The following is a 26792-nucleotide window of genomic DNA, read 5'->3' as shown; positions in this document are numbered from 1 at the left end:
TTCCTTTCCTTTCCTTTCCTTTCCTTTCCTTTCCTTTCCTTTCCTTTCCTTTCCTTTCCTTTCCTTTCCTTTCCTTTCCTTTCCTTTCCTTTCCTTCCCCCGCCCTGCCCTGTCCCTCCCTTCCCCTCCCCTCCCCTCACTTTCTCTCTTTCTCTCTCTCTCTCCCTCTCTCTTTCTTTCCTTCGTTCTTTTTGTGCTATGGGTGGAAGATAGGCTAGAGCAGAAAGACTGCCCCTATAGTCAGAATCTGTCTCCTTGTGGTATTCTTATGTTTAGTTATATTTTGGTGTCTATATCCCTCTTCCACCTACTCAGAGTAATACTTGAGGGTCTTTTTAGTGTCCAAACTTCTTCTAGGGGATTGTGTTTGTGGAGACAGCTCCTCCTCTGTAATCTGGGAGCTGAGTCAGTGTTCCAGACTGCTTTGTTCTTTTCTCTGTGCTGTCTTCAGTGTTTCGTGTTTCTCTAGTTTTCTTGTTGGCTCTTTCCTGATTCCTGGAGCTCTTACTCCTTTTCTTTCCTGTAAGCTGTTGTTTTCCAGGTGTCTGGAAACTAGACCCTTGAAAGGCCATTATGCATGGCCAAGCCTCACTCCACCATCTTCTCTTCCCCACCACTTCAGCACATATTTACTGCCAGGCCTGGTTTTCTTGTACTGTGGAGCTGTGCAGGTGGTGACAGCAATAAATCCATGCATGCACCCTCCAAGTGCACACACTTAGCCAAAGAATTCAGTCACAGTGGCTGTGGCAGCTGACTCATGGGTTGTTTCTTTGGTGTTGTGTCTAAAACCTCATCAAGAGACTCGAGATAACCTAGGTTTTCATCCTATGTTATATTCTAAGAGTTTTATAGTTTTAGATTTTACATTTAGGCTTGTGGTCCATTTTGAGTTGATTTTTACAAACCGCGTAAACTTTCTCACATTGCCCACCCAACACTAGTCTTTTCTTCAACTCTTCAGACACCCAAGTGAGCATGCTGTAATTCCATTCTGATACTTTTTACCTGGAGTTAACATTAGACCGTACAAGTTAAGGAGTCAACCCACTAGATTGGCCCTACTACAGATGTCAGTCTGAAGTCCAGGTTGTGGCCTGTGCTTCCAACTGACTGGCTAGCAATCAAAGTGTTATGGTTTATATCTATGTGTCCCCCAAGAGCCTCGTGTGCTCTTAGGTGGGGCTTTTGGAAGGGAATTCGGGTTTTGGGGGTGTTGTAGATGACTATTGGAAGGCAGGTTCTGGTTGAAGGAGCTGGATCACTGGGGCCATGACTTGGGAGGTATATCTCCCTCTCCCCTTCACTGTTGCTGCTTCTTGGCTACTGTAACATGAGTAGTTTTCCTTTGCTATGTCCTTCTGCCATGCCTGTTTTACCCTGGAGCTAGCTGAAAATGAACTGAAAAATGAACCAAAATAAACCTCTCCTTTAAGTTGTAGGTGTTGAATGCTGTGTTTTAGTGAAAGGAAAGTAACCAAGACAGTTCTGGTACTGAGAGTGGGGTTGTTGCTGTGACTGCACTTGACCATGTAGGTTAGATGCCTTTGGAACTGCTTCACCAGAGGAATTTGGAAAGATCTGAAGATTCTACAACTCTGGAGAAACTGTAGAATTTTGAAAGGCAAATTTAATAAGAGATTCTGCTTGGAGCAGAGAAGACCAGAATGCTGATGGAAATGCAGACAGTAAAGGCCAGGTTCAGGAGGTTTCAGCTGGGAACAAGGACTCAACAGACAGTTGTACTTGAGACCATGGATGTTACACTCTTGGAGAAAGTTTACATTTTGGTCATATCCTAAGACTTTGCTGGAGACTGAAATTAGTGTGGCAGAGTAATTAACCTGGTGGAAGAAATTTCAAGGACTAGCATTGGGACTGTGGCATAAACACTGTGGGGGTTTTTAGCCAGGTTTATACAAAGCACAAAGCCCATTTAAAAGACTTTCAGTTTTTCCAGAATGAGAGTGCCTATGAACACGGGCCAGAGGAGAGCTTGGTTGCTGAAGTGATTATCATTAAAGAGAAAGCAAGCACTTTGTATCAGGATAATAGGAAAACTGGCCCAAAGACAGGGCAGGAAACAGGAAGACTCCTCCCCTCAAAGGCTCAAGGGTGCAAAGCTGTAAATCTTTTAGTTGAAAAATGAGTCCCCAGTTGGGCTCTAGAGCAACTACTGGCTCTGCAGCAAGGCCCCACAAAGGTTGGAGACCCAGAGCCTTCAGTAGCTGTTCTAAGAAGCTGGAAGCCACAAAGCTTGAAGGACCGAGAATGTAGCACCAGTACAAGAGCAAAGCCCTGGAATCTGCTTAGAGTAGCTGGTGTAAGTCCACACAGAAAGGCTGAAGACACTGGAGCCTGAAACCCACAAGCAATGGCAGCAGCATAAAGTGCACTCGCTCAGGCACAGTGGAGCTTCTTGAAGGCAGGCTGGCTGCATCCCTCTTTCCCCTTCATTCCATCCAGGCTACAAGCCCATTGGACGGCGCCACCCACAATCAGGGTGGGCCTTCTTTGCTGTTTCCTGGCCTACATGGCAGTCGCCTCTGGAAACACCCCACAGACACACCCAGAAGTGGGCTTGATTAATCTGCTGGGCTTTTCTTGATCCGGTCAAGTTGGACAATCACAATTAATGGTCACCATCGGCCAATATATACAGAGTATGTTTGTGTGTACATATCTGCACAAGTTTATCAGCATGTATATATTTATAATCTGTGTGTCTCTGTGTGTATACACACGTGTATCACTATGCACACATTTATATACAGTTGTCCCATTTACCCACAGTTTTTGGTTTTCATGGTTTTAGTTGCCTGTAGTCAGCTGTGGTCTAAAATGATTAAATGGAAAATTCTAAAAAGAAACAGTTTATATTTTTAATAACTATAAAAGTATATTATTCTAATTGTTCTATGTTATTATTAGCTGTTTTTGTTCACCTCTGGCTGTGCCTACTTTATGAATTAAACCATGTATGTGTATGTGTACAGGAAAAAGTATGGCACATATAGGGCCGGGACTGTCTGTGGTTTCAGGCACCCATTAATCAGATCACTGACATATAAGCGGGACTGCTGTATCTCAGTAGTAGATCATGGAGCTGTTACTCAGATACCTGGCGTACCATTTTAACCAACTTGATAGGGTTCTCTCCATCCATTCTATAAGTGATGATCCCTCCATAGTTCATATAGGGGAAATGATGCAAGGCCATGGCTGAGTGGAGAACTTTGACTTCAGCAGACAGATCAACATCCTATATGCTGTGTGACTTTGGCAACTCATCTCACCTCTCTAACCTTCTATTTTCTGTTCTGTAAAAAAGAGTGTTTAGAGTACTAGGGCTCCTTTGTTGGTGCTGTGGCTCTGAGGAATAAATAAAAATATCCAGGCAGAAAGTACAAGTATAATGCTTGGCATATAATATATATATAGAGATATATAACATAAATGTTAAATAATAATACATCATAACTGTCTTACTACATTACCTTACCTAAACCAAGTCTCAGATATATTGACCTTGTATGTGTTAAATTCCTGTATCACAGGCTAACGATTGTATAATGCGGGGAGTAGACATTTAATGACGCTAATTCCGTGGAGTTTTTCCTTTTCTCACAGGTCAGGTGGGTGTTGCCATCATGACTGTCATGATTGTACACAACTGTTGGTACCTTTACCTCCCTTATTTGACATGGCTCTACTTCGATTGGTGGACCCCAGAGACAGGAGGCAGGAAATCTAACTTGATCAGAAACTGGACTTTCTGGAGACACCTTAAGGACTATTTTCCAATTCACGTGAGTAGAATTATTGTATGCAATGTTATTCTGAGTCAGGAGAAGAGTGGAATTTTGTCTTCATTGTGTAAAGCATTTTCCTTTTCAAAAGGAGTGTCTTAAGTCCATTTTGTGCTCCTATAATGGAGTCTGAGTACATTACACAGAAAATAAATTTATTTTGTCATAGTTCTGGAAGCCAGAAGATTCAGTATCAAGATGCCAGCATCTGCCAAGGGCCCTATTGTTACATCATCCTATGGCAGACGCAGAAAAGCAAGAGAGGGTAAGAGAGAACAAAAGGAGGCCAGACTTGTCCTTTTAGAAGAAGCCATTCCCTCAGTACTGGTGTTTCTCTATTTATTGCCCTCATGGCCTAGTTATGTGTCTCAGGCACCACCCCTAACACTGCACTGGGGATTGAGTTTCCCATACATATGCTCTTTGGAGGACCCATTGAAACCACAGCAGGAAGAAAGCCTACACTTCGACCTACATTATTAAAAGAGCTTTCAGCTGAATTTCCAGAATCTGGAAGGCTGTTTGTGAAGGGATCTGGGCTCAGAGGATAGCTTCGATATTCAGAAATAGCCCTAACCCAGGGAACTAAAATATGTTGTGTTCTCCACGTCCTTTTGATGTAAGAACTAATCACGAGTCCTTTTGATTTCACTGAAACTAACAAGGCGACATTTTATTTTTTATTTCAATATGAACATGTGACATAGCTCATCAAGACTCATGATTTGGATCCAAGTCACAACTATATATTTGCGTCTCACCCCCATGGAATAGTCACGGCTGGAAGCATGGGAAATTTTTGTGTTAATCGTTCAGATTTCCAGAAGCTGTTTCCTGGTTTAAATTTATATTTTCATTCGAATTCCTGTTTGTTTCTGTTCCCCCTCCTTCGAGAATATGTGTTAAGTCTTGGTAAGTGCCTGCAGGTCACTGTTTCTACAGTGTGTGAGGGTGGTGGGTGCACACAGAAAGCCCGTGTGGGTTATGTGTCCTTTGAGTAAAACCCTCTGTCCTCCTCCCTACCTGGCACTTAATGTGCTCTCTGGATGTGCCTTACCTTCTCTACTGGAACTTCAGTGCCAAGACCCAGAGAGATGGTGTTGTTTTTCATTATTCCATCCCAGTATCTAACAAATATGAATCTAATGAAAGATAAATTAGTGGATGCATTTTGTGTGTCTAGAGATAGAAAAAAATATTAAAGATCTAAAAAGGTGATAAATCACTCCTTCTGAGAGGCAATTTGCATACTTATATATTTGAAATGAAAAATGTCCCCCATTGTGCCTTGAAGTAATGTCAATGATATAAACTAAACATACTCAGCTTGCTGTCTTTGTGTCTCTATATAAAATATGTCTTGGTTAAAAAATAAAATTCCTGGGGCTGGCAGTGTAGCTCAGTGGTAGAGTGCTTGCTTGGCTAGAATGCACAAGGCATTGTGCTCTATCTGAGAGAGACAGACAGAGAGAGAGAGAGAGAGAGAGAGAGAGAGAGAGAGAGAGATGGAGAGAGAAAAAATTTAAATTTTACTCTATTACTCTGACACAGTGGAATACTCTCTGAATAGTGAAACTGCAACTACCAATTCCGAGAATAAAATTAATCTGAAACATTATGAAGATTCTTATAAATGTATACAGAAGTCTAAGCTTGTGTTACTAGCTCCCATTCAGCATAAGGGGCTTAGTTTGTTTGGGTTTCAAATGGACCGATTTACTGACTAAACGTGAGCTACAGTGATGTATAAAGTTGTATATTTATGGACATTATGTATTATGCTTCCTGAATATCAAGAAAAATGGATAATCTTGAAAAACTATAATATCAGAGTCAATAAGTGGCATATTTAGGGAAAGAATCTTCTGTGATCTTCCACATTTTCATTACTTCTTATTCTCAAAACAGTATTGTCATTATATAGCTAGTAGGAAATTACTAAGCATCAGAACAGCAGAACCCTTGGCTACGCTTTAAGGTTCTGTTGCTGGATCTGGGCCCAAGAGACAGCTCAGTCCAGGGTGGCCTAAAGTCTCCACTAGAGGGCATACTACACTCCTGCACACCACTCCAACTACCTGAAGTTCTCACTTCCGCACTCTACAGGGTGCTCTGACCACGAACTACTACCTAGTAATCTGACATCTGGCCTCTGGAGGGCGCACAAACTACCCTCCCAACTATCAATGGGAAAAACTTCCCTTTTTTCCTTGTTTTGCAGACACTGGGTTAGAATGCCAGAAAAGGGAGAAAATTAAAGAAAAAAAATTTTTAATTTTTTTTAAAAAATCACAGAAATATATTTACCATATACAATTTGTTGATTCAAAGTATAGCCACAGGTGAGTTTGAGTAGTATAATTGCGAACAGGTGTGGTAATTTCATGGCATGAGACACACAAGTGCCTCTGTCCATGGCAGCGTCAGACACAAGCAGTCAATTTCAGAGTCTTCTCCAGACAGCGCCTGCAGCAATTACCACTAGAGTTGGCCTTAAGATGAAACCTGTCTGCTGTCCCTGGTTTATGATATCATGAAATCTTTTCCCTTCCCTCAAACTTTCAATGTCTTAAATGTTGAATAAGAATATCCAAACTTGTAGCCAGTGGAGGCTGAGGCTGTCTTTGTCTCTAAGTAGAGAGTTCTCAGTATTGCTCCCAGAGACCAGCGCTCACCAGGTATCAGCCAAAGCAGACCGTTTGTGTGTGTGTGTGTGTGTGTGTGTGTGTGTGTGTTTGTGTGTGTGTGTGTGTGAAGGCTCACATTCCTCTCTGTGTATTAAGGGTTGGCAGGTCACAGGGATCTGAGTACAACACCCTTGCATGCATGCAGGGAACTTCAGATTCTATCCTATAGATAAGCCACAGAGAACTAGTGAGAGATGTTGTACAGAAAGGACCTGCTGGGATTTTGTATGTTGGAAGGATCACTTGGGCAGCAGCTGGCAGAGGGGGTGGTAAGGTACGAGCCTAGAAACCATGCTGGTGGGATGGCCCACTGCGGTGATTAAGAAAGTGAGAAGAATGGACAGGCTAGCACAGTTGCTTTGACAGTGGCCTGCAGACAGAGAGCTTGTCAGCGGAAGTGACCAGAGGCACTGGAAACCCAGCAGGCCGGCCAGGGAGTGGGAGACATGCCTCAGTTTCCACCGAGCTCACACAAAGGAGAATGCACATAAACTTGCTTAAAGTTCACACCTGCCTAGGCAGGCTCAGGTTCTTTACCCTGTAACCCTCACCCTCTTCCTCTTCTTTTGAGAAACTGGTTATCCAGAACCCTGTCATGATTTTACATTCCTCCAATGGGAGGAACTCAGAGTAAAGTTAACAATTTATTTCCAAGTTGAGGTGTGCTACGTCTTTATAAAGTCTAAAATATTCTGTTATAACTTTAAAGTGGATGAAACTCAGAATGAAAGGAAACATAGACCATTAAAAAGCAAGTATCTCAGAAATGTGGGTCACGACTGGTTTGTATTTTCATGTGTACACTTTTCGGTTTTCTTCCCACTCCAAAGGAATCTTAAGTAATTTTTACATGGGAAACCTCGATCTATAGTCTGATTAGTTATGTAACTTTCTTAACTATTTGCTGAACTCAGACTACATTTCAAAAGCATGTCAGGATCTGGCAAGTGGCCTACATTACTTATTAAATGACCAAATTTTTGAAATCCTGGTGTAGAAAGTAAGAATCCATATTGATTATTGGGAAGTGGGACATTGTATATGCAAAGATCTACGGCAGACCGGGGAGGAGAAGCTGGGCTTTTGAATTCTGCACAGGGACCCACCAGGGTAATGGTCCAGGCTGCTACAAATGGCTGTGCCTCTGCACACTAACCAGTGCAGAGCCCACTCTGTACCCGGAATGTAAAATAATGGGACCCTGCAGAGATAAGCAATACACAATCTACTCAAAGAAGTGGTAAGAAGGATCAGGTGATATTTTAAAGGCAAAACCCATGGTTTTCTCAAAACTCTAGACGTTATTACTGGAATTACATTACCAAAGATTTGGCTATGATAAAATTACCAACTTGCACGGAGCTCCAAAGCTAAGCCATGTAGGAAATTTTATTAAATGTTTACGATTGCCATAGAATATTGTAGAAAATTTTAATTGATGGAAAGGGAGGTCTAGTTACACTTTTGTTTTATTTGCTAAGGGTTGGTTTCAGTTTCTAAGAAATCTTTGTCCTACCTGTTAAGTGAAGAAGGTAGAGGAAACGTTTCAGTAGTCATCATTGGGGGCGCCAAAGAGTCACTGGATGCCCATCCCGGGACATTCATGCTGTATCTCCGTCAGCGGAAAGGATTTGTGAAACTTGCTTTGACCCATGGGTAAGTGTTCTTTTGATTAAGGTAACTGGGTCAAGAGGGCTAAGACATTATTTGCTGAATACAAAGAAGGAAAATACTTTTCTATCCCTTAAAGACCCTGGCTGAGTTGATCTTAAAATAAAAGCAGGTTTTGTAGCCGGGCATGGTAAGGAACACCTGAAATCCCAGCACTTGGGAGGCTGAGGCAGGAGTACCACAAGTTCAAGGTCAACCTGGACCACATTGTGAGACCTTGTCTCAGAAAGTAAATAAATAAGTGGATGAATAAATAAAAGCAGACGTGAGCCAGGTGTGGTGGCACATGCCTGTAATCCCAGCACTCGGGAGGCTGAGGCAGGAGGATCATTGCAAATTCAAGACCAGCCTGGGCTACAAAGTGAGCTCAAGGCCAGCCTGAACTGCATAGCGAGACCCTGTCTCAAAAAAACAAAAAAACAAAACAACAACAAACAAAACAGGCGTGGATATTCTCAGGGAATGGAGTATGAGCTTCCCACCAACTTAGATCGATGCCACATTAACAAGAAGAACCACTAAACTCTGAATTTTAGACACATCGTGTCAATTTCCAATGAAAGGAGCAAATGTACAAAGCTAATGAAGAAGAAGCCTCCAGGAACTTGAACACAGGGCGTTCCCCAACTTTTTTCTTTTTCTTTTCTTGTTTGTTTGTTTGCTTGTTTTGAGCCCAGCCTAGCCTTGAACTGAGATCTTTCTACCTCAGCCTCCCAGAGTGATAAGCATGTGTCACCAGGCCTAGGTTGGAACCTTGAGTTTTCTATAGGATAAAATTCCACCAACATCCGGCTTTGGGGGCAGCACCTCCCTAAAGGATTTCAAGTATAATGCAGTTTTCATTGTTTCAGACAGGAAGTTAGCAAGATAGTATGGAGAAGCTTGAGCTCATTGAAGAATTTTTTAAGTTTTTGTTACAAAAGCCAGCTGGACAAAATAAATCATTCCAGTCCTTTCCCTGCCTTTTGTTATTTTCAGGGCCTACTTGGTCCCCGTGTTTTCTTTTGGTGAGAATGATCTGTACAAGCAAATTCACAATCCTAAAGGCTCCTGGCTTCGAAATGTCCAAGACAGACTGCAGCGAAGCATGACTTTTGCTTTGCCAGTGATTTATGGCAGAGGAATATTTCAGCAAAGTTTTGGGATTTTGCCCCATCGGAAACCTATCCATACTGTTGGTATGTACATATAGGGAATGCAACTGTTATCTTACTTGGAGCAGTGTTCATTGTTCCTGAGCAATGGTCTAATGCAAGAAAACTGCCTTTGGTATGGACCTCCTAGCTAAATAATCTGTAGATGTTATTTGAGCCTAAGTTTACAGTATGCATTTTATTTATGAAAGCACTGCACTTTCCATTTGAGTGGGAATTTACTACTTTTAGGAACACTATTACTCTACTACAAGTAGAATCCGGTTTTAGAAATAAAGTTTCTCATACTCTGCAATGAATCTGCTTCTCCTTGCCAGCCAATGATATCATAGCGGTTCTTTGATGAACAGAGTCTATTAAACAGATGAAAAGTTCTGTATAATAGATGTTTTCATCAGAGTCAATTCACATAGGCATCAGTTTTCTATAGCAAAAGCCCTTTTGGGGGACTACCTGTATTTATATGCATTCTCATATTGATCAATTTTAGTTTTAGAAGTTTCATGTTTGGGAGAATTGACATGGGAGAGGAAGCAGAAATGTAAAATGTCAGGAGCAGAGCTGTGCATAGTAGCACATGCCTGTAGTCCCAGCTACCTGTGAGGCTGAGATGGGAAGATTGCTGAAGTCCAGGAGTTTGAGACCAGCCTGGGTGACACAGTGAGACTTTGTCTCTAAGTTAATTAATTAGTAATTAATTAATGGGTAGGAGCACAGTACCTAACCCTTTGGGTTGGAAGGACACTGGAGAGTTGGAAATGAGGAAGTGCTGCGCCATGGCAGAATTAACCCACAACATATAATATATATATATATATATATATATATATATATATATATATATATAGTCCATCCAATAAAATTCAAATAGAGTGAGGTATAGTTTAGATCTGTTTCACCACCAAAAGTAGATTTTTAACTTTTCATTTTTATGAGCATTTCATTTCACATGTGGTCACATGGCACCATCTTCCAATGCCTTATTTTAATTCAGATGGAATGTTTACTACCTGTGGATTAGTGCATCAGGGACACCAACATAAGTTAATGATGATAACTATATTTTTCAAGATTGAGCTGGTACATTTCTTTGTCAAAACACTAATTAATCATTTTTGATTTTTTTATGTACAATGTACTATTGTTGGTTTTTTGAAGGATTGAAAGAACATTATGAGGCATGATTTTGACACTGAAAAACTTAGACATAACATATGCTTACAAGAAATAAGTTATAATTGCTAAAAGCAGAGTGCATTCTGTTGAGTTAAATGATTATTTTATCACCTGGTTGATTAATTTTTGAAATAAAGTGATTTGGTATTGATATAGTCAGGTTGTGCTTCTCCTAAAAAGTAACTGATTGGTTAAAGGGGAATGGATTAAACCTAAGAATCAATGAATTGAGGAGTTGGTTCCTGGAAATATTAAATAAAATTGACAAACCCCTAGCCCATCTTATCAAAAAAGAAGAAAAGAATGAAATCCATGCAATTAAGAATGAAAAGGGTGGAATTACAACAGATCCTGCACCAATCCAGAAGATCATCACTACCTACTTCGAGAACCTGTACTCAAATAAGATGGAAAACACAGAAGAAATGGACACATTCCTAGATATAAAAGAATTATCAAAGTTAAATGAAGAAAATATAAAAATTCTAAGTAAACCAATATCAGTCAGTAAAATTGAAGATGTATTTGAAAAACCACCAACAAGGAAAAGCCCAAGTCCTGAGGAATTCATTGCAGAGAACTTACAAGCACTTTAGAGAAGATCTATCTCCATTCTTCCTCAAACTCTTTAATGAAATTGAAAGGGAAGCAAACTCATTTTTGGAAACAAGAATCCAACCAGAATAGAACTGCAAGCCACTCTCCCTAATGAACACAGGCACAAAAATGTGCGATAAGATACTGGAAAACAGGATGCAGGAAATCATCAAGGAGATTAAAAACCATGACCAAGTAAGATTCATCCCAGGGATGCAAGGATGGCTCAACATATGCAAATCAATAAATGTAATACACCATATGGACAGAGCCAAGGACAAAAACCTTATGATCATATCAATAGATGCAAAAAATGCATTTGACAAAGTCCAACACCCATTCATGATAAAAAAAAAAAAAACCTACAGAAAATTGGAATAGATGGTCTTTATCTCAATGTGATAAAAAGCTGTCTATGACAAATCAACAGCCAACATCATACTAACTGGACAAAAACTGAAAGTTTTCACTCTAAAATCAGGAACAAGACAAGGATGTCCATTGTCACCACTCTTATTCAATATAATTCTAGAAACATTAGCCAGAGCAATTAGACAAGAGAAAGAAATAAAAGAAATAGGATAGAAAAGAAGTAAATTATCATTATTTGTGGATGACAGGATATTCTACATAGAAGACCTCCAAAACTCCACCAAAAGACTTCTAGATTTAATAACCAAATTCAGTAGCATAGCTAGATACAAAGTAACACTCAAAAATCAACAGCATTCCCATACATAGATAACAAACTCACTAAGAGAGCCATTAGGCAAACCACACCTCTCACAATAGCACCCAAAAATGAAATACTTAGGAATCAATCTACTGAAGGAAGTGAAAAACCTCTACATTGAAAACTTCAGTACTCTGAAAAAGGAGATCAAAGAGAGTATCAAAAAGTGGAAAGATATCCCAAGTTCTTGGATAGGCACAACCAATATAGTAAAAATGGCTATACTTCCAAAACTGTTATACAGATTTAGTGCAATCCCAATCAAAATACCAACAGCATACCTCACAGAACTAGAGAAAACAATCCTAAAATTCATTTGGAACCAGAAGAGATCTAAAATGGCAAAATCAATTCTAGGCAACAAAGGCAAGTCAGGGGACAGCACAATCCCTGACTTGAAATTATACTAAAAAGCTACAATGAGTAGAAACATCATGGTATTGGCAAAAAAAATACACCTGAAGTAAATAGAACTGAACAGAAGCTGCAGAAACAACTCTAAGCACACTCAGCTACCTTGTTTTTGGCAAAGGGTCCAAAGACCTGCACTAAAAGAAAGATAGCCTCTTCAATAAGTGATGCTGGAAAAACTGGCTTTCCACCTGCTGAAAATTGAACCTCAGCCCTTATCTCTCATCAAGCACTCAGCTAAAATTGAAATGGTTCAAAGATCTAAATATTAAAACAGAAATACTAAATCTGCTAAAAGATAGAATAGATAAAACTCTTGAAGACATTGATGTAGGCAAAGATTTCATGAACAAAACCCTGATCACATAGGAAATATTACAAAGAATCAACAACTGGGATCACATCTTATTAAAAAGCCTTTATACAGCAAGAGAAACCACTGACAAAGTGAAGAGACAACCCACAGGATGGGAAAAAAATTTTAGCAGCTATTCCTCAGACAAAGGACTATATGTAGAATATATAAAGAACTAAAAAAAAGCCTAGATCCCCCAAATTTAAAGGCCCAATCCAAAAATGGGCATCTGAAATGAATAGACATTTCTCAGATGAAAAAGTGCAAATGGCAAAAAAGTCTATGAAAAGAAATGCTCAACATTACTGGTCATTCAAGAGATGCAAATTAAAACAACACTGAGATTCCATCTCACTCCAGAAAGAATGGCTATCATCAAGAAATCAATCAATAATAAATACTGGCAGGCTGTGGGGAAAAAGGAACCCTTCTCCTTTGCTGGTGGGAGTGTAAGCTGGTACAACTACTATGGAAATCAGTATGGAGATTTTTTTCCAAAAGCTAAAACTAGGTTCCATTTGATCCAATTGCTCCCCTTCTAAGTATCTTCCCAAAAGAGTAAAAAGCATCACACCAAGGTTATGTATCCATACCCATATTTATAGCAGCACAATTTGTAATAGTTAGATCTTGGAAACAGCCCAGATACCATCAAAAGATGAAAGGATAAGGAAAATGTGGCATTTATATACAATGTAGTACTACTCTGCCATAAAGAAGGATAAAATAAAGTCATTTGCAGGAAAATAAATGCACCTTGAGACCATAATGTTAAGTGAAATAAACCAGACTCACAAGTTTAAATATTGCTTTGTTTCCCTTGTGTGAGAAACGCGAAGGGTAAATAAGGAGCACAGTGGGGGATAGATATTGGGAAGAAGGAAGAACATGTGCAAATGGGAAGGAAAATAAGAGAGGCGGGAGGGGGAAGGAAAGAGGGGGCAAAAAAAAAGATGGAAGGAAAAAATGTTAGGCCACAAATGCGTAAATAATCTTGACTAGTTGGAGGACACTGGAAATAGAAACAGCAATTCAAAGCAATGAAACATAAATAAAAGTTGTGATTCCTGACTCCCCCACAAGCAGTTTGGTTTTTCCAGTCTAAAGAAGTTCTATTTCCAAGAACAACCTAATGTAGCTGTTTTTCTTTTTCCTTTTGTTGTAAAAAGAAATTCTGCAGAATTTCCATACAGCTCTAGTGAATGTTTAGTAGTAAAAAGTCTTGTTTTTGTGGATAGAGAGAATTCCAGTCTTCTGAGGTCTCCAGGGACCCCTTTCAGAAAATCTCCAGTTGTGATAACTCAGTTCAGAACAGTTCTAAGTGGATCCTTTTGTTAGACTCACACAGCAGTAGAGTTGTAAGAGCTAAAAAGTAATAAAAACGTCTAATACACCAGGGTCTCAATGTGCCGAGGCCCCAGGAAATAGTGCTGGGCCTAAATTGCAAGGAGGCTGGGACTGGAAGCGAGATAGGGGCCCTCATGGCCAACGCCTTGATGTGCTGCACTTTCCCTGCCCTCATGTCTGCGGAAGGCAAAGGTCCCTTCTGAGACCCCATGACAGAGAAGGCATGGATGCCCAGTGTCCGCGCTGCAGCGCAGTCTGCTCAGAGCCCATCCCTACAAGCAAATAAAACCATCGACCATGTATGTTTCATTTTAAAAGGGAAAGTATCATGATTAATTCACTATCTGTGGGCATATTTGAGCTCTCCGGGACAATCATCTGAAACAAACAAACAAAAAACTACTAATAAGAAAAAAACGGCACTGAAATTAATTAGAAAATAGCTCCTAGGAAAGAAGACTCACAGATTCAGATACCTAAGCCCTAGTTAAAGTAAGCTGGGTGCTGGGGGTGTAGCTCAGTGTTAGAGCACTTCGCATGCATAAGGCTGTGGGTTCAGTACACAGCACCAGAAAACAATAAAAACCATAAAAACCTCATCTTAGAATGCTGTGTCCTTTGTCAGTCCCCAGCCCCGCACTGAATTATTTTATTGACCTCTGCCACTGGGTAGTTTCACTAAGAAAATAGGAATTATTTCTGTAAAATTATAAATTTGCTGGTAGATGTGCCTGTGGATTTCTCATTTTTTCCCCTCAAAACTCAGAGATGGAAGGAAATTTTGAGATCATTTGCTTCTACTCTTTTATCCCTTATATGTAAAAGTCAAGGGTGAAGAGAAGTTTACTTGCTCAGAGAACTTGCTGATGGGCTCAGGGCAGTCCCAGGCTAGCCTGGTGCTTTTTGCCTCCATCAGCTTCCGGTTTCACTCCATCACCACCTCAGTGTCTCCTAGTCCATATTAACAACCACAGCTGCAGTGAGACGGTGGTGTTTCGGTACTGCGTACTCAATTAAGAAGTGATGTCAATTTGACATGGGAGGAAAATTAGCCTTCCCATCACTGAGACACCAGGACTGATACCTACAAATGAAAGGAGGAGAAGTTTAATTTGCTTATGGTTTCAATCCATAATAGGCTGCCTTTAAGCAGAAACATCATGGCGGCAAAGCATTGCCAAGCAAAGCTGCTTAGTTTACGGCTTCTGGGAAGCTCAGCAGGGGAGAATGCAAGAGATGAATGGGTGAGAAGCTATATGCAGTACCCACAGCCACCCAGGAGTGTGCTTTACTTATGTGCTAGATACTTCTTAATTCAATGAAGTTAAAACTTCAGGATTAGAAATCATGCAAGGTAGGCGTGGTAGTGCATGCCTGTAATCCTAGCACTCGGGAGGCGGAGGCAGGAGGATCCTTGCAAGTTTGAAGCCAGCCTGGGCTACAAAGTGAGCTCAAGGCCAGCCTGAGCTCCATAGTGAGACCCTGTCTCAAAAAGACAAAACAAACAAACAAACAAACAAACAAAAACGCCTGAAAACAAAGAAATCACGCAAGCATTTGGGTGTGGTGACACATGCCCAAAATCCTAGCCTTCAGGAGGTTGGGGCAGGAAGATCGCTGCAAGTTTGAGGCCAGCCTAGGCTACTTAGTGAGTTCAAAGCCAGCCTGCTCTAAAAAGTGAGACCTTGACGCAAAAAAAATCTAAAAGAAACAAACAAAATGGAATCACACAAGCTATCAAACTGCGCAAGACTTTCTGGAAGCTGTAGTGAAATACAGTTTGAGATTATTAATGTTGTCATACAGATGTGTGTGTAACACTCCCTTCTCTGACCATCCTCACCTCCCATACAGACAGATGTCTTTCACCACTTTCTTCCTGTTCTATTAGTTAACATTTGCTGAGTTTTCTGTTAGCCAGACACCTTCTAGTACTGACACGGGTCTAAGCCTTGCAACCTTGGAGCAAACCAGGGTAAGACAAAAAAAGCCACCTCCATGGTCGGCTCCATTCCTTACTTGCAGCCTCATGCATTGGCCTCATGCCCAAGCTTATTAAAGGTCAGAAGGGGTGTACTGCCCAGTTGGTGGCCAACCATACTACACCTTTTCAACCCTTGGCGTCAGTAGCAGCATCAGACCAGCAGGTGGTGCCGTGAGTTTGAGCACCAAAGCTGCGTGTGCTTTTGAATTTTCTAAGTAGCCGAATGAGACATGTTTATAACATAAATATGTTTAAAAGGTGCATAGAAGTAGGCAGACTTATTTTTAATTAATTAGTCTGTTTGTAATTATACATCTAAAACATAAATTCATTCTCATTTGTAAGGAATTCATACAATACAGAAAAAATACAAGTTCCTCCATCTCTGTTTCTCTAGAGGAACTGTTGTTTTATTTTTCCAGGTATTTTTCTGTGCACTAGCAACATTAATGCATCTAGAAATATAAATATGTTTTCATAAATAGGATCACACTTCATTTTCCAACTTACTTTTCCACTTAATGAGTTTTAGACACCTTTCCGTATATGTGTATGTGTCTATACCTATTTACATTATCTCTTTTTAAAGAATATCACTGCCTAAGATTCCACTGAGTGGATGTTTTGTGGTTTATTTGATAGCTTTTCTGTTGAGACTTTCAGTTGCTTTTTAGTTGCCAAGTATTACAAACAGTGGAACCCTTGTAATGTGTATTTCTCTAGTTCAGACCCTTAGCTATGAGGATATGTGCACTGTTAGATGTTAAGAAAGATTTTTAAGAGTCAGAATAGAGGGAGGCCCTGTGACTGGAAGATTTCAGAGTTGGTCATAATCAGCGTGCTGTGGTCTGGCTGTCGCTGTACCAGAGAGAGATGCTGGTGACGTGGACACACTGCTGTGTCCCTTTCCCTCACAGCTGCAGGCAGCACAGTAGCTCGTTTCACTCCAAGTCAAAACCACAAGGACCCTGGCAATCCAGTGTCAGCTGTGAAGGAGAGTTCTTTATTTGTCACCCCGTGGGATGGTGTGAGACCGCAGGCAGCCAGTGGAAGGAAGAAAGGCTTGGAGAGACAGGCTGAGGGGCTCTGATTGGCAGACCTTGCCGCAGCTGGCCCAGGGGGCGGGAGGCCGCGCTGGAGTGGTGTGATTCTTCGTGGATGATGCGGTCTCTATTTTTGCAGTCGGCCGCCCAATCCCTGTTCAGCAGACTCTACACCCGACGCAGGAGCAGATTGATGAGCTGCACCAGACGTATATGGAGGAGCTGAGGAAGTTATTTGAGGAGCACAAAGGGAAGTATGGTGTTGCGGAACACGAGACGCTCACTCTTCAATGACCTTACTCTCACAAAGCATAAAGAGCACAAGTCAGCACCCCTCTGAGAGAGTAAATCCTCTGGAAGTTAATCTCCCCCACCCCTTTGTATTCTGAAATCAACTTTGTGACTGACTGAAAGGTATTATTTACGGTGATAGATGTTGATTTTTACCTCTAGTAAATAAAAAATACAGTAGATGACCACTGCAAAAGATTGGAGATGACTGTAAGACTTTCCATGTTTTCCCTCATTTTGGAAAAGTAAAATATCTTATAGATAATGGAAAGGTATAGCACTATCCATGTGCTTCCCCTCCAAATAGAAAAATGACAGCTTCAAAAAGCCCATTTTGGGGCTGGGGATTTAGCTCAGCGGCAAAGCGCCTGCCTGGCAAGCGCAAGGTCGTGAGTTCGGTTCCCGGTACCGGAGAAAAAAACAAGAAAAACCAAAAAGCCCATTTTACTAAACAGCATAATAATGCAAGGTGTTGTTTTCACTAAGTATGGCAGCTTTTGTTCAGCACCGCTGGGACATTTGGAGACTGTAAAATAATTTGCTTTACACAGAATTAGAAGAGGTTTTTTTCTTTTTAAACAAGCTGTTTCTTAGTGAATAATGTCACATTTCATACTTGCATATTTTGATCTGTTATATGTTATAGCAACACATTTTTACACAACAGCCCCGCATTTTTATGCCAGTTCAGAAATAGGATGAGTTTGTCACATGGAAACCCACAGGGATGAAAGTCTGTCTCCTCGTGTTCCTGCTTTGCAGCCTGTATTTGCTAGAGTCATGCAGGTCTATTGGTGAAGCATACTTTTGCACATGTTTAGAATGCCGGGAGTTCCTAAAAGTTCTCATGATAATGGATTTACTTTCAAATTTCTTCCCAAATGGTCTTTTCATTTTACAACAAGCTCTGAAAGAAAGTACCCTTCCTGGTGAGAGGTGTCCAGCTTACAGCAGTCTAAGGTTGAATCTTCTCCAAACCAGAGTTAGCAGGGCGCTTTCCTCTCCTTCCTGGTGTTTCCCGAGTGCCTGGGTTAGCTATGGCACCAACTAGGCACAAAATAAGCACTTCTTTAGTGAGTGTATTAGTAGTTCAACATACACACTTTGCTAAGATATGAAGATTTTTAAAGCTAATCTGTAGAATGAGACATGTGTTAAGACCCACTTATGTTTTAGATCTAAAATGGTCCCAAGAGTCTCATGTACTTAGATGATTAGATCAGGGGGCACTATACTCACCAGTAGATTTCTCCACTAATGAATCCAGTGGCTGAAGGTGTGGGTAGGAGGTGGGGTCTGGTTAGCGGGGACTCACTGTGAGTGTGACCTTGAAGGCGATATTCTTGTCCCTGGTTCCTGTCTTCCCTCTCTGCTTCCTGGCTCTTGTGGCCTGGAGACCCTAAGAGCTGAAGAGAGAACTCCATTTTCTGCCACACGTACTGAAAAATCACGTGTTACATAGGCCAGGAGCCCCTGTCATCCTGTTTCTGCCATAAAGTCAGCTCACCATGGCATTAAACTGTGAGTCAAAATAAACCTCACCTCTTTTAAAATGTGGGTGTCGGGTATTGTGTCCCAGTGACAGGAAAGTGACTAAGCTGCCCATTTTCAAAAGGAGAAATTTCCCATGTCCAATTGTCCTGCCTCAGTAACTGGTGGTACCGTAAGCTATTTCATCAATAGCAAGTCAGAAGGAGTTTTCAGGTCATTAGTTGCTAAGCATTAAGTAACTCGAACCTAAGTAAGAAGAATGTCTTGGTTCCAAACAATGTTCATTCCCAGATGTTTGCACCTGTACTTGTTCCACACTAGGTGTTTATGATCAATAAAACCAATTTACCTTCAGACTTGTTGGTAAAAGGTCCTTCAACTTCTAAGATTTGAAACACTAACCTTTGGACTGGAGCATGGGTTGGGTTCAGCAATAGCAAAACAAAGTTCTTCTGGGTGAGATCTCTAAGAAGAAATGCATCTCCCACACTAGAAAGTGAGCCTTCTCAGTTGTTTTGCATGAGGGTTTTTTTTTTTTGGTCTGAATTCCTTTAACTTCACACTAGCTGGGTGATCCAAGTATCCAACGACCGATCCATGACCTTGAAATCAATTCAATTTTTTTTGTCAAAACAGGTCCTTTGAGGTATTACAAATCCATGAATTGTAACCCTTTAAAGAAGTGTGTTAAAAGCTGGTGACGCATTACCCAGGAGGCAGTTAAAATTCACACTTAAAGCAGAGGCAATCAAAAATCAGAAAAATTTTCATGAATTTGCTTAGATTTTACCATTAAAAAATTGGAACATAGCAACTTTAATTTTGACATACGTAATGTGTTATGTTTTAGTACATGTGGCAGTGAATAGAATTATCTCTTCACTTCTGAGGGTCTCCCGAGGACTTAATCCAGCCATCCCAGAATTCTTTCATATAGTCAAAGCATAACCAGAAGTTCCATATCACCCTATAGGTTGTAAATAAATCTGATATGAATTTTTGCTATCACACAAATGCAGGTTCTATATTATATTCACTGGTGTGGTCTGACAAAAGTCTCTTTTAAAGTTTCCCATGTATTGTGCAATGATTTTAAAGCAAAATAAACACAACAACAAAAATAACCCAGAGCATTATGAAATAACTCAGCCTGTTGCCATAGGAAAATGTCCTGGATGTTTTTGATTTGGACATTTCTTTCTCCTCTGTTTTCTTTGTGTGCAGAAAGCAGACTGAGTCATTTCCTTTATCCTGAAGCTAAAAGTTTTTGATATGACAGTGTCAATAGCCAACCTGAGTTACATACCCGGACCTTTTATTTACTTATTTATTATTTTGAGAGACAATCTCACTAAGTCACCTAGGCTGGGTTTGAACTTGCAATCCTCCTGCCTCCGCATCCCGAGTGTCAGGGATTATAGCTGTGCACCACTGTGCCCTACAGTGCTAGACCTTTTAGTGCAAACCCTCAGTCCCAGCTATAAAAAGTCACAGCACGTGCACCACAAAGGTCCTGATGGGATAGTTACCATATGCACAGGACTAAAGGTGAAATCCTTATTTTCAGTAGAAGGTATTCCTTTTGTGAAAGTATGGATTCTGGTTGTAATATCTTTGCATCTCATTAAAACTATCATGCAGACTAGCAAAGAGTGGCATGAATATGAAAACGGTTTTGGGGTACATTTTCTGTGTATTTCTTTCCTTTAAAAGAGACACTAGCCAGGTATGGTGGCACATGCCTATAACCACAGCACTCAGGAGGCAGAGGCAGGAGGATCACCATGAGTTCAAGGCCAGCCTGGACAACATAGTGAGACTGTCTCAAAAACCAAACCAAAACAAACAAAGAAGAGAGAGATACCATTGTTGAGATTTGTTGATTTTTTTTTCCCAAGTAGACCAAGATAGTTAGTTGGCATATTTGCATTTCTTAATGTAAGTGATATAATATCTACTTGTGGGGCTGGCTGGAATGATTACTTCAAGTAGAATTTGCATATATTTTTGAAGGAGAAAGACAGGGCGACTTCTAAAATATACAAGCACTTTCTCTAGTTTCTTTATCATGATAAACCCAGAAGTAATTATCTATCTTTAAAACAAGGGCCTGCCTGCCAAGCGCAAGGTCCTGAGTTTGATCCCCATTACCAAATAAATAAATAAATAAAATAAAAGGATTTCTCTGGTACCTTATGTTTCAACAATTGCAGGTAACCCTTCCCAAACCCCTGGAGTTTAGTACCTTCAATCCGTAGGGGATTTGTGATCCCCTTAGGCATTATGTGAAAAAGAGAAGGTTCCCTCCATCCATAATTAACCCATGGCATGATGAGTTTCTCATTGGCAAGTTGCTCCTGTCCCTAACAGAGCAGGCTTTCAGCAGTATCTTCGTGAACACCAAACTGAATTTTGGGTGCGTTGAGTCAAAAAACAAGTTTCAGAGCAAGAAGAGCCACTGTAGTGTAATTGTTCTCTCTGCAGATGAAGCAATCAAACCCCTATGAGGTTCACACAGATCGACACTCACTGGATTCGTAATCCTGTGTCCCAGATTAAACAAGCGGTACCATTAGCCCACGATCATTTATAGAGAGCCCTTCCTGGTCCTCACTGAGGCCCAGGAAGTTTATATATATTTTTTTCTTTTATAGCCTTTATTTTAAATTGATATTTTAGAACAGTAAATTACCTTTCACAGCAGTGCCCCTCGTTCTGAAAATACAGTACCCCATTTCTGAATGCAAAGATTTAAAATAAATCAAAATGAACATTAAGGCCTACAAACATCTGCTCTTATTTGGTAAGGATCAATTCTTATTTATATTCAAATACATGGAATGTTGGCACAAAACTGAAGCTGCTGTAGAAAAATTACAGATGTCCCATGGGTTATCCAAACTTCCATTTCTTTAAAAACATAACCTTACATGATCTTAATTTTACAAATTTAAGTGTTGAGAAATGTCTAAATAATAAGTAACAATTTAAATAAAATGTTTTATTTGTAAATTATGTACAGAATACGCTTTACATTATGACAAGGGGATGGGGAGGAAGGGAGAGCCACCACCTTCCAACCAGAGCGCTTCACGTTCCTGCTGGAGATGACCATCTTTCTCTGAGTCAAGTGTACAACTCAGCTTGGATTTCCTAAGCTGGAAGGAAGAATGTGTAGCTAAATCAAAAATGTTCCTGCATTGCCACTAGTTTGCCTTTTCCAAACAAAGTTTGAACACTGCTAACTCAGAATCTTTAAGAAATTGCCTGGTAGAATTTTATAATGAAAAAAAAGTATAACTACCAAGAACAATGAGTTTAAGCATTTTTACCTAAAGAAACTGTGAAATGGCTACATAAACTATGAATAATCTGCATGTTGGAGTTTAATCCTTTTATTTTGATTAACATAACAGTAAAAAGCCATACAACTATCAAAATGCTGTGAATCTAAAGTTCATATGGAAAATGCATCTTTGATAACTATCAAAATGAGACCTACTTACATAAAATTATCAAATGCATAAAACTTATTAATGGCTTTAGACTGTACCAATAATAGTACCAATATTCTATAAAATGAAGGACTGAATAGAACTTCTTGGCTGTCAAATGCTTTCAGCAAATGGACTTAAAGAAGGCTTCAAATGCCACATGTACATTATGATGATCTGCCCATACAGAAAATCCAACCTCTTGCACTTATTCAGTCCCCAAATCAGACTGATTTTTTGCGTGAAGATCTAGCTGTTTCTCCAGCGTTGCCTTCCTGTTCCTCTTCACAATCCCCATCTGTTTGCTGTTGCAGTTCCTCTTTTGTGATCATTTCAAAATCATTCCCATTTCCACTACTGTGCTGGGATCTGTTATCTTCCCTCCTGTCACTGTCTGTCTGAATGCCGTTCTCCACCTGAGCCTTCTGATCCATGATTTCCCGCTCCTACTTTTCCTTCCTCATCTTTCTTTTTCTCACTGTCTGACTTTTCCTCACTGTCAGACTTCTGCTGTTTTTTGGTTTCAGAGTTTTCATCTTTCTTGAAGTCTGCTTTTGGTCCCTTGTATTCATGTATGTACAAAGGCCTGAAGGAGTCAATGAAGCCCATGTCAGCAGTCAGATTAGGCAAGAACCAAAAGTGGTGCCTTCCTCCAGTTATAAGCCAAATGATGAGAAACAGAATGCAACAAGCAACGGCAAGGAGAAGAATGCTGGCTACAAAGCAGCCTGCGCCCACACTGAGGTAATAAACACCTACTCTCGTTTCTGTTGGCCAAAGTGGGAAGAGGGTGGCTGCTATTACTGCCATCACAAGAATTAATCCCATGACAAATGTTTTAATATGAACTGGGTCATAGATCCACACATAAACCTCATTGTCATCCAGAAAAACTTGGTCATCATGTGGTTCAAGTTGGAATTTTTTCTTAGTTTCCTTCTTTTTGGGAGTTCCCAGAGTTTCTTCTTTTTTAGAGTGTTCCTTTTCACCATCTTTTTTTTCTTTTTTTCCTGTTTTGTCTTTCCTTCCTTGGTACTTTCTTTCTTGCTTTTTTTATCCTCTTCTTTTCCACTTTCAGTTTTTCCTTTATCTTTTTCTTTCTTTGTATCTTTATCATACTTCATTTCATTACTTTAAGTGCTTGGTGAAAAAAGTGTTTCTTTAAAAGCCTGTTGCAGTAGTCATCCACAGACTCCCTGGTTGTAAATAAAGCTTCCTCTCCTTTCTTGGCTTTTGCCCACTTTGAATCCAAGAGGCAATCCACTGCTTTTGGAGCAATAAAATAATCAACCCGGTGACCCATTGTATTTGTGGATTTTGTTGGATAGTTAAATCAAAGATACTTAGCACAGCCTTCTCTTCTTTAGATGGTTCACCAACTTTGCTACCTGGATCTGCTTCTTGTGCCACCTGCGTTCCGCCCTGTTGGCCACTCTGCCTGTTTCCTTCTGACGTGGAGCAAGGAGGGGGTGGCGGAAACCTCTGAAGTTTATATTTTTAATCCCATGGAGAAGGTATTGGAATTCTAGAGAGTTAATTTAATCTACCACTTCCAGTGCAACACACAGTGAGAATAAAGACACTAAGGCATGTTTGTAGTTACAGGAGCCAAGGGGTCCTAAGTCCAGCCACCATGAAGGATATCCAGAATGAAGGCCTCCACTCAAGGCAGAACCCACGTTTTATTCATTCATGAAGAAGGGAGTGGCTTGAGGTTGAGTGACTGTGAGAATCTCAGGAAGTAGGTGAGCGCTGTGAGCAGAGCTAGGTAGGAGGCCTGAAATCACCTCTGCAATATGCAGAGAGAAGGATATGCAGAAAGAGTAATCTGCATAACACAAGTGAGACAATATTTAATGTTTTGGGGTTGGTGCCTCAGTTCCGATGCGTAATCTTTCAAACCCCAGAAAGTCATAGCCTCTATCTCAAAGCTTGATCCCAGCCACGACAGTGTGGAGCACTGACTCTATATCCTGCTTCATCCCCACTCACTCGAGGGAGCAACAGCGGAGGGGAGGTAGTGTCTGGGGAAACACACCTGCCACCTTCTTAGATTTAGATCAGCACCTCAGCTGGACCCATATGCATTGTTTAAAGCCAATTGAAGGGATAAGGAATAGTCCTAGCCAGCTCTGTATATATCAATACATGGAAATAGGGTCAGGTTCAGCCAAAATGGAAATAATTGCTCCTTCAAGGAGAGTCACCCAGGTGGTCCTCCACAGTCATTGACTGATAAACCTAAGAATCTTCTGTAAAACAGAAGTATCAAAAAGTAGACTATGGTTAAAAATTATACATTGTCTTGGTTACTTTTCTCTCATTGCTGAGACAAAATACCCGATGCCTAAAAGTAAGGAAGGAAAGGTTTATTTAGCTCATAGTCTGTGGAGGTTTCAGTCTATAGTTGGCTGGCTCTAAGGCAGAGTGGCACATGGCACAGGGCAACTGTTCATGGCAGCAGAAGATAGCAAAAGCAACAAGAGCAAAAGGGAGGTGTGGCTGCAAGCAGCCTCTTTCTCTCCCTTACCTATGCAAACTACCCACCCCATGGCAGTGTAGCACTAACACCCATAATCCCAGCATTGGACTATGGATCAGTCAAATATCTAGAAGCCTGTCCCATGACTGCATGAGGATTTGGGGGGACATGCAGACACAAACCATAGCACACATTAAGCAAGAAATTGCACAACTCTGAAGGAAGCTGTTTTACTGGTATTGAGAATATTTTTCTTTTTTGAGATACTACACCATGTTATGGATTTTTTTCTGTTTTATAAGATCTATCTTGGTGGTCTATCCTGGGAAAAACCTAAGGTTTCAAAGTGCACTAGAGCCTTAGGCATTGGAGCTGTGGGTAAGGCAAGGTACCTTCTGCCTCAGTGACTGGAGGACCGAGAAAAGGATCTTCCTTTGTTTGGTCTTAATCACAAGTGTGGGTCAAGGCTCCTCTGTTACTCAGACAGGAAGTAGAGCTTGTTATCTTATTGACAGCCCCAGGCTCAGAATCTATTATGGTCCAGCCTTATGCAGCTGGCTTGTCACAGCTGCTTTTTTCTTTTTTAAAATAGTTCTTATACACTGGTTGGGAATTATTGTAGGCTTCTTTAAGAAGAGATGTGAACCTGACATTCTTTATGTTCTCAAGGGCTATGTAATTCTCCCTTGCTTTATTTCCAGACCAATTTGGGGTTTATCACTTTCTGGTGGAATTCTAAATCCTACTATATGAATGTCCAGTGATGTTAGGATACCGAGAATCCCTAATTCTCTCACCCTTTCCTATACTCCAGGATTTTATTTCAGATGGCCCTCTCTTTTCTAGGCTTCTGATACCTGGCTGGGTGACCCGGGCTCACATCCTCCCCATGTCAGTGGAGTTAGGAGTAAATAGCTCTGTCTCTGTGGTCTCTGCTTGACATTTTATCATTCTTCTTAATAACATCTGGTTAGAGAAATTTAACTGGTAAATTTGCCTTTTCTCTTCTATACTTACTTTATTGCTCTTCTAGGAAATGCAGTGAACGGAAATGATTATCTTCTTTTCTTAGTTTACATAAAACACAAATTGCCACTGAAATTCCCCAGGATCATAATGACTTTTAGTAATTTGTTTCTAAGAAATAATTTAATTCTTTAAATAAAAATAAGAGAAATTTACCTACGAGGTATAGTGGTTTAGATCAAGAATGACCCCCAAAACTCTCATGCACTCAGAAGCTGGGCTTTTGGAAGGTGATTGGATCTGAGGGCACTGTAGCTGAATGTGCTGGTCGGAGGTGGGGCCTGGTTAGCAGAGGCAGGAGTGACTTGGAAGGGCATATTATCCTTCATGGCTTCTCACTTTCCTCTTTGGTTCCTGGTCACCATGACTGAGAGACTTTTCACTGCCATGCCATTTCTGGCTAGAAGCCAGCTAACCATGGACTGTAAGTGTGTGCAAAAATAAACCTCTTCTTCTTTAAGTTGTGGGTGTTGGATACTATGCCTCAGTATGGAGAACATACTAAGACAGATTTTGGTACCAGAAGTGGGCTGTTCCATGACTATACCTGATTGTGTGGTTTAGAAGCCTTTAGGACTAGATTGTTAGAGGAATTTGGAAAGTTTTTTGATGCCAGCTAGAGAAACAATGGAATGTGTAAGCTGAACTCGATAGGAGATTCTTATTGGAGCCCAGAAAACAAGAATGCTGATAGAAATGCAGACTGTAAAATGCAGGTTCAGAAGGTTTTAGTTGAGAATAAGGACTCCACTGGCATTTGGACTCAAGACCATCTGTGTTATCCTCTGGGAGAAAATTCGTCTACATTTTACTCATGTCCTGAGACTTTGCAGGAGATTGAAATTAATAGCAGCAGACTATTATTCTGGTGGAGGAACTTTCACTGCAGACTTGTGTTCAGGCTGTAGCATGGGTACTGCTTGTCAGTTTGAGTGAGATTCACAATGGAAACAGAAGCAAAAAGCATATCTACAGTTTTTAGTTTTGTCAGAAAGGAACCTCCTTCAGAATTGGAGCAAAGGAGAGTACGGTAGCTGAAAA

The 26792-nt window shown here is 40.5% G+C and overlaps 1 protein-coding gene and 1 pseudogene across 2 annotated transcripts in view; one reads left to right on the top strand and one right to left on the bottom strand.

The window, feature by feature from the left end:
• The window catches only part of Mogat1 (monoacylglycerol O-acyltransferase 1), a 34197-nt gene extending 16754 nt beyond the window's left edge, over positions 1-17443 (top strand). For both annotated transcript variants that reach the window (XM_013519772.1, XM_005395492.1), the window contains exons 2-6: positions 3631-3809; positions 4517-4721; positions 7978-8152; positions 9146-9345; positions 17107-17443. In XM_013519772.1, coding sequence (XP_013375226.1) covers positions 3631-3809; positions 4517-4721; positions 7978-8152; positions 9146-9345; positions 17107-17261 — 914 coding nt within the window. In that variant the 3' untranslated portion in view covers positions 17262-17443. The remainder of the gene's footprint in view (positions 1-3630; positions 3810-4516; positions 4722-7977; positions 8153-9145; positions 9346-17106) is intronic.
• Positions 17444-22375: 4932 nt separating this feature from the next.
• The window catches only part of LOC102011274, a 95969-nt pseudogene continuing 91552 nt past the window's right edge, over positions 22376-26792 (bottom strand).

Source organism: Chinchilla lanigera, unplaced genomic scaffold, assembly GCF_000276665.1.
Source record: "Chinchilla lanigera isolate Chin_1 unplaced genomic scaffold, ChiLan1.0 scaffold00052, whole genome shotgun sequence".
NCBI lineage: Eukaryota > Metazoa > Chordata > Mammalia > Rodentia > Chinchillidae > Chinchilla > Chinchilla lanigera.
The sequence above is the reverse complement of the archived record's forward strand: the minus strand, read 5'-3'. Positions and strand labels throughout refer to the sequence as shown.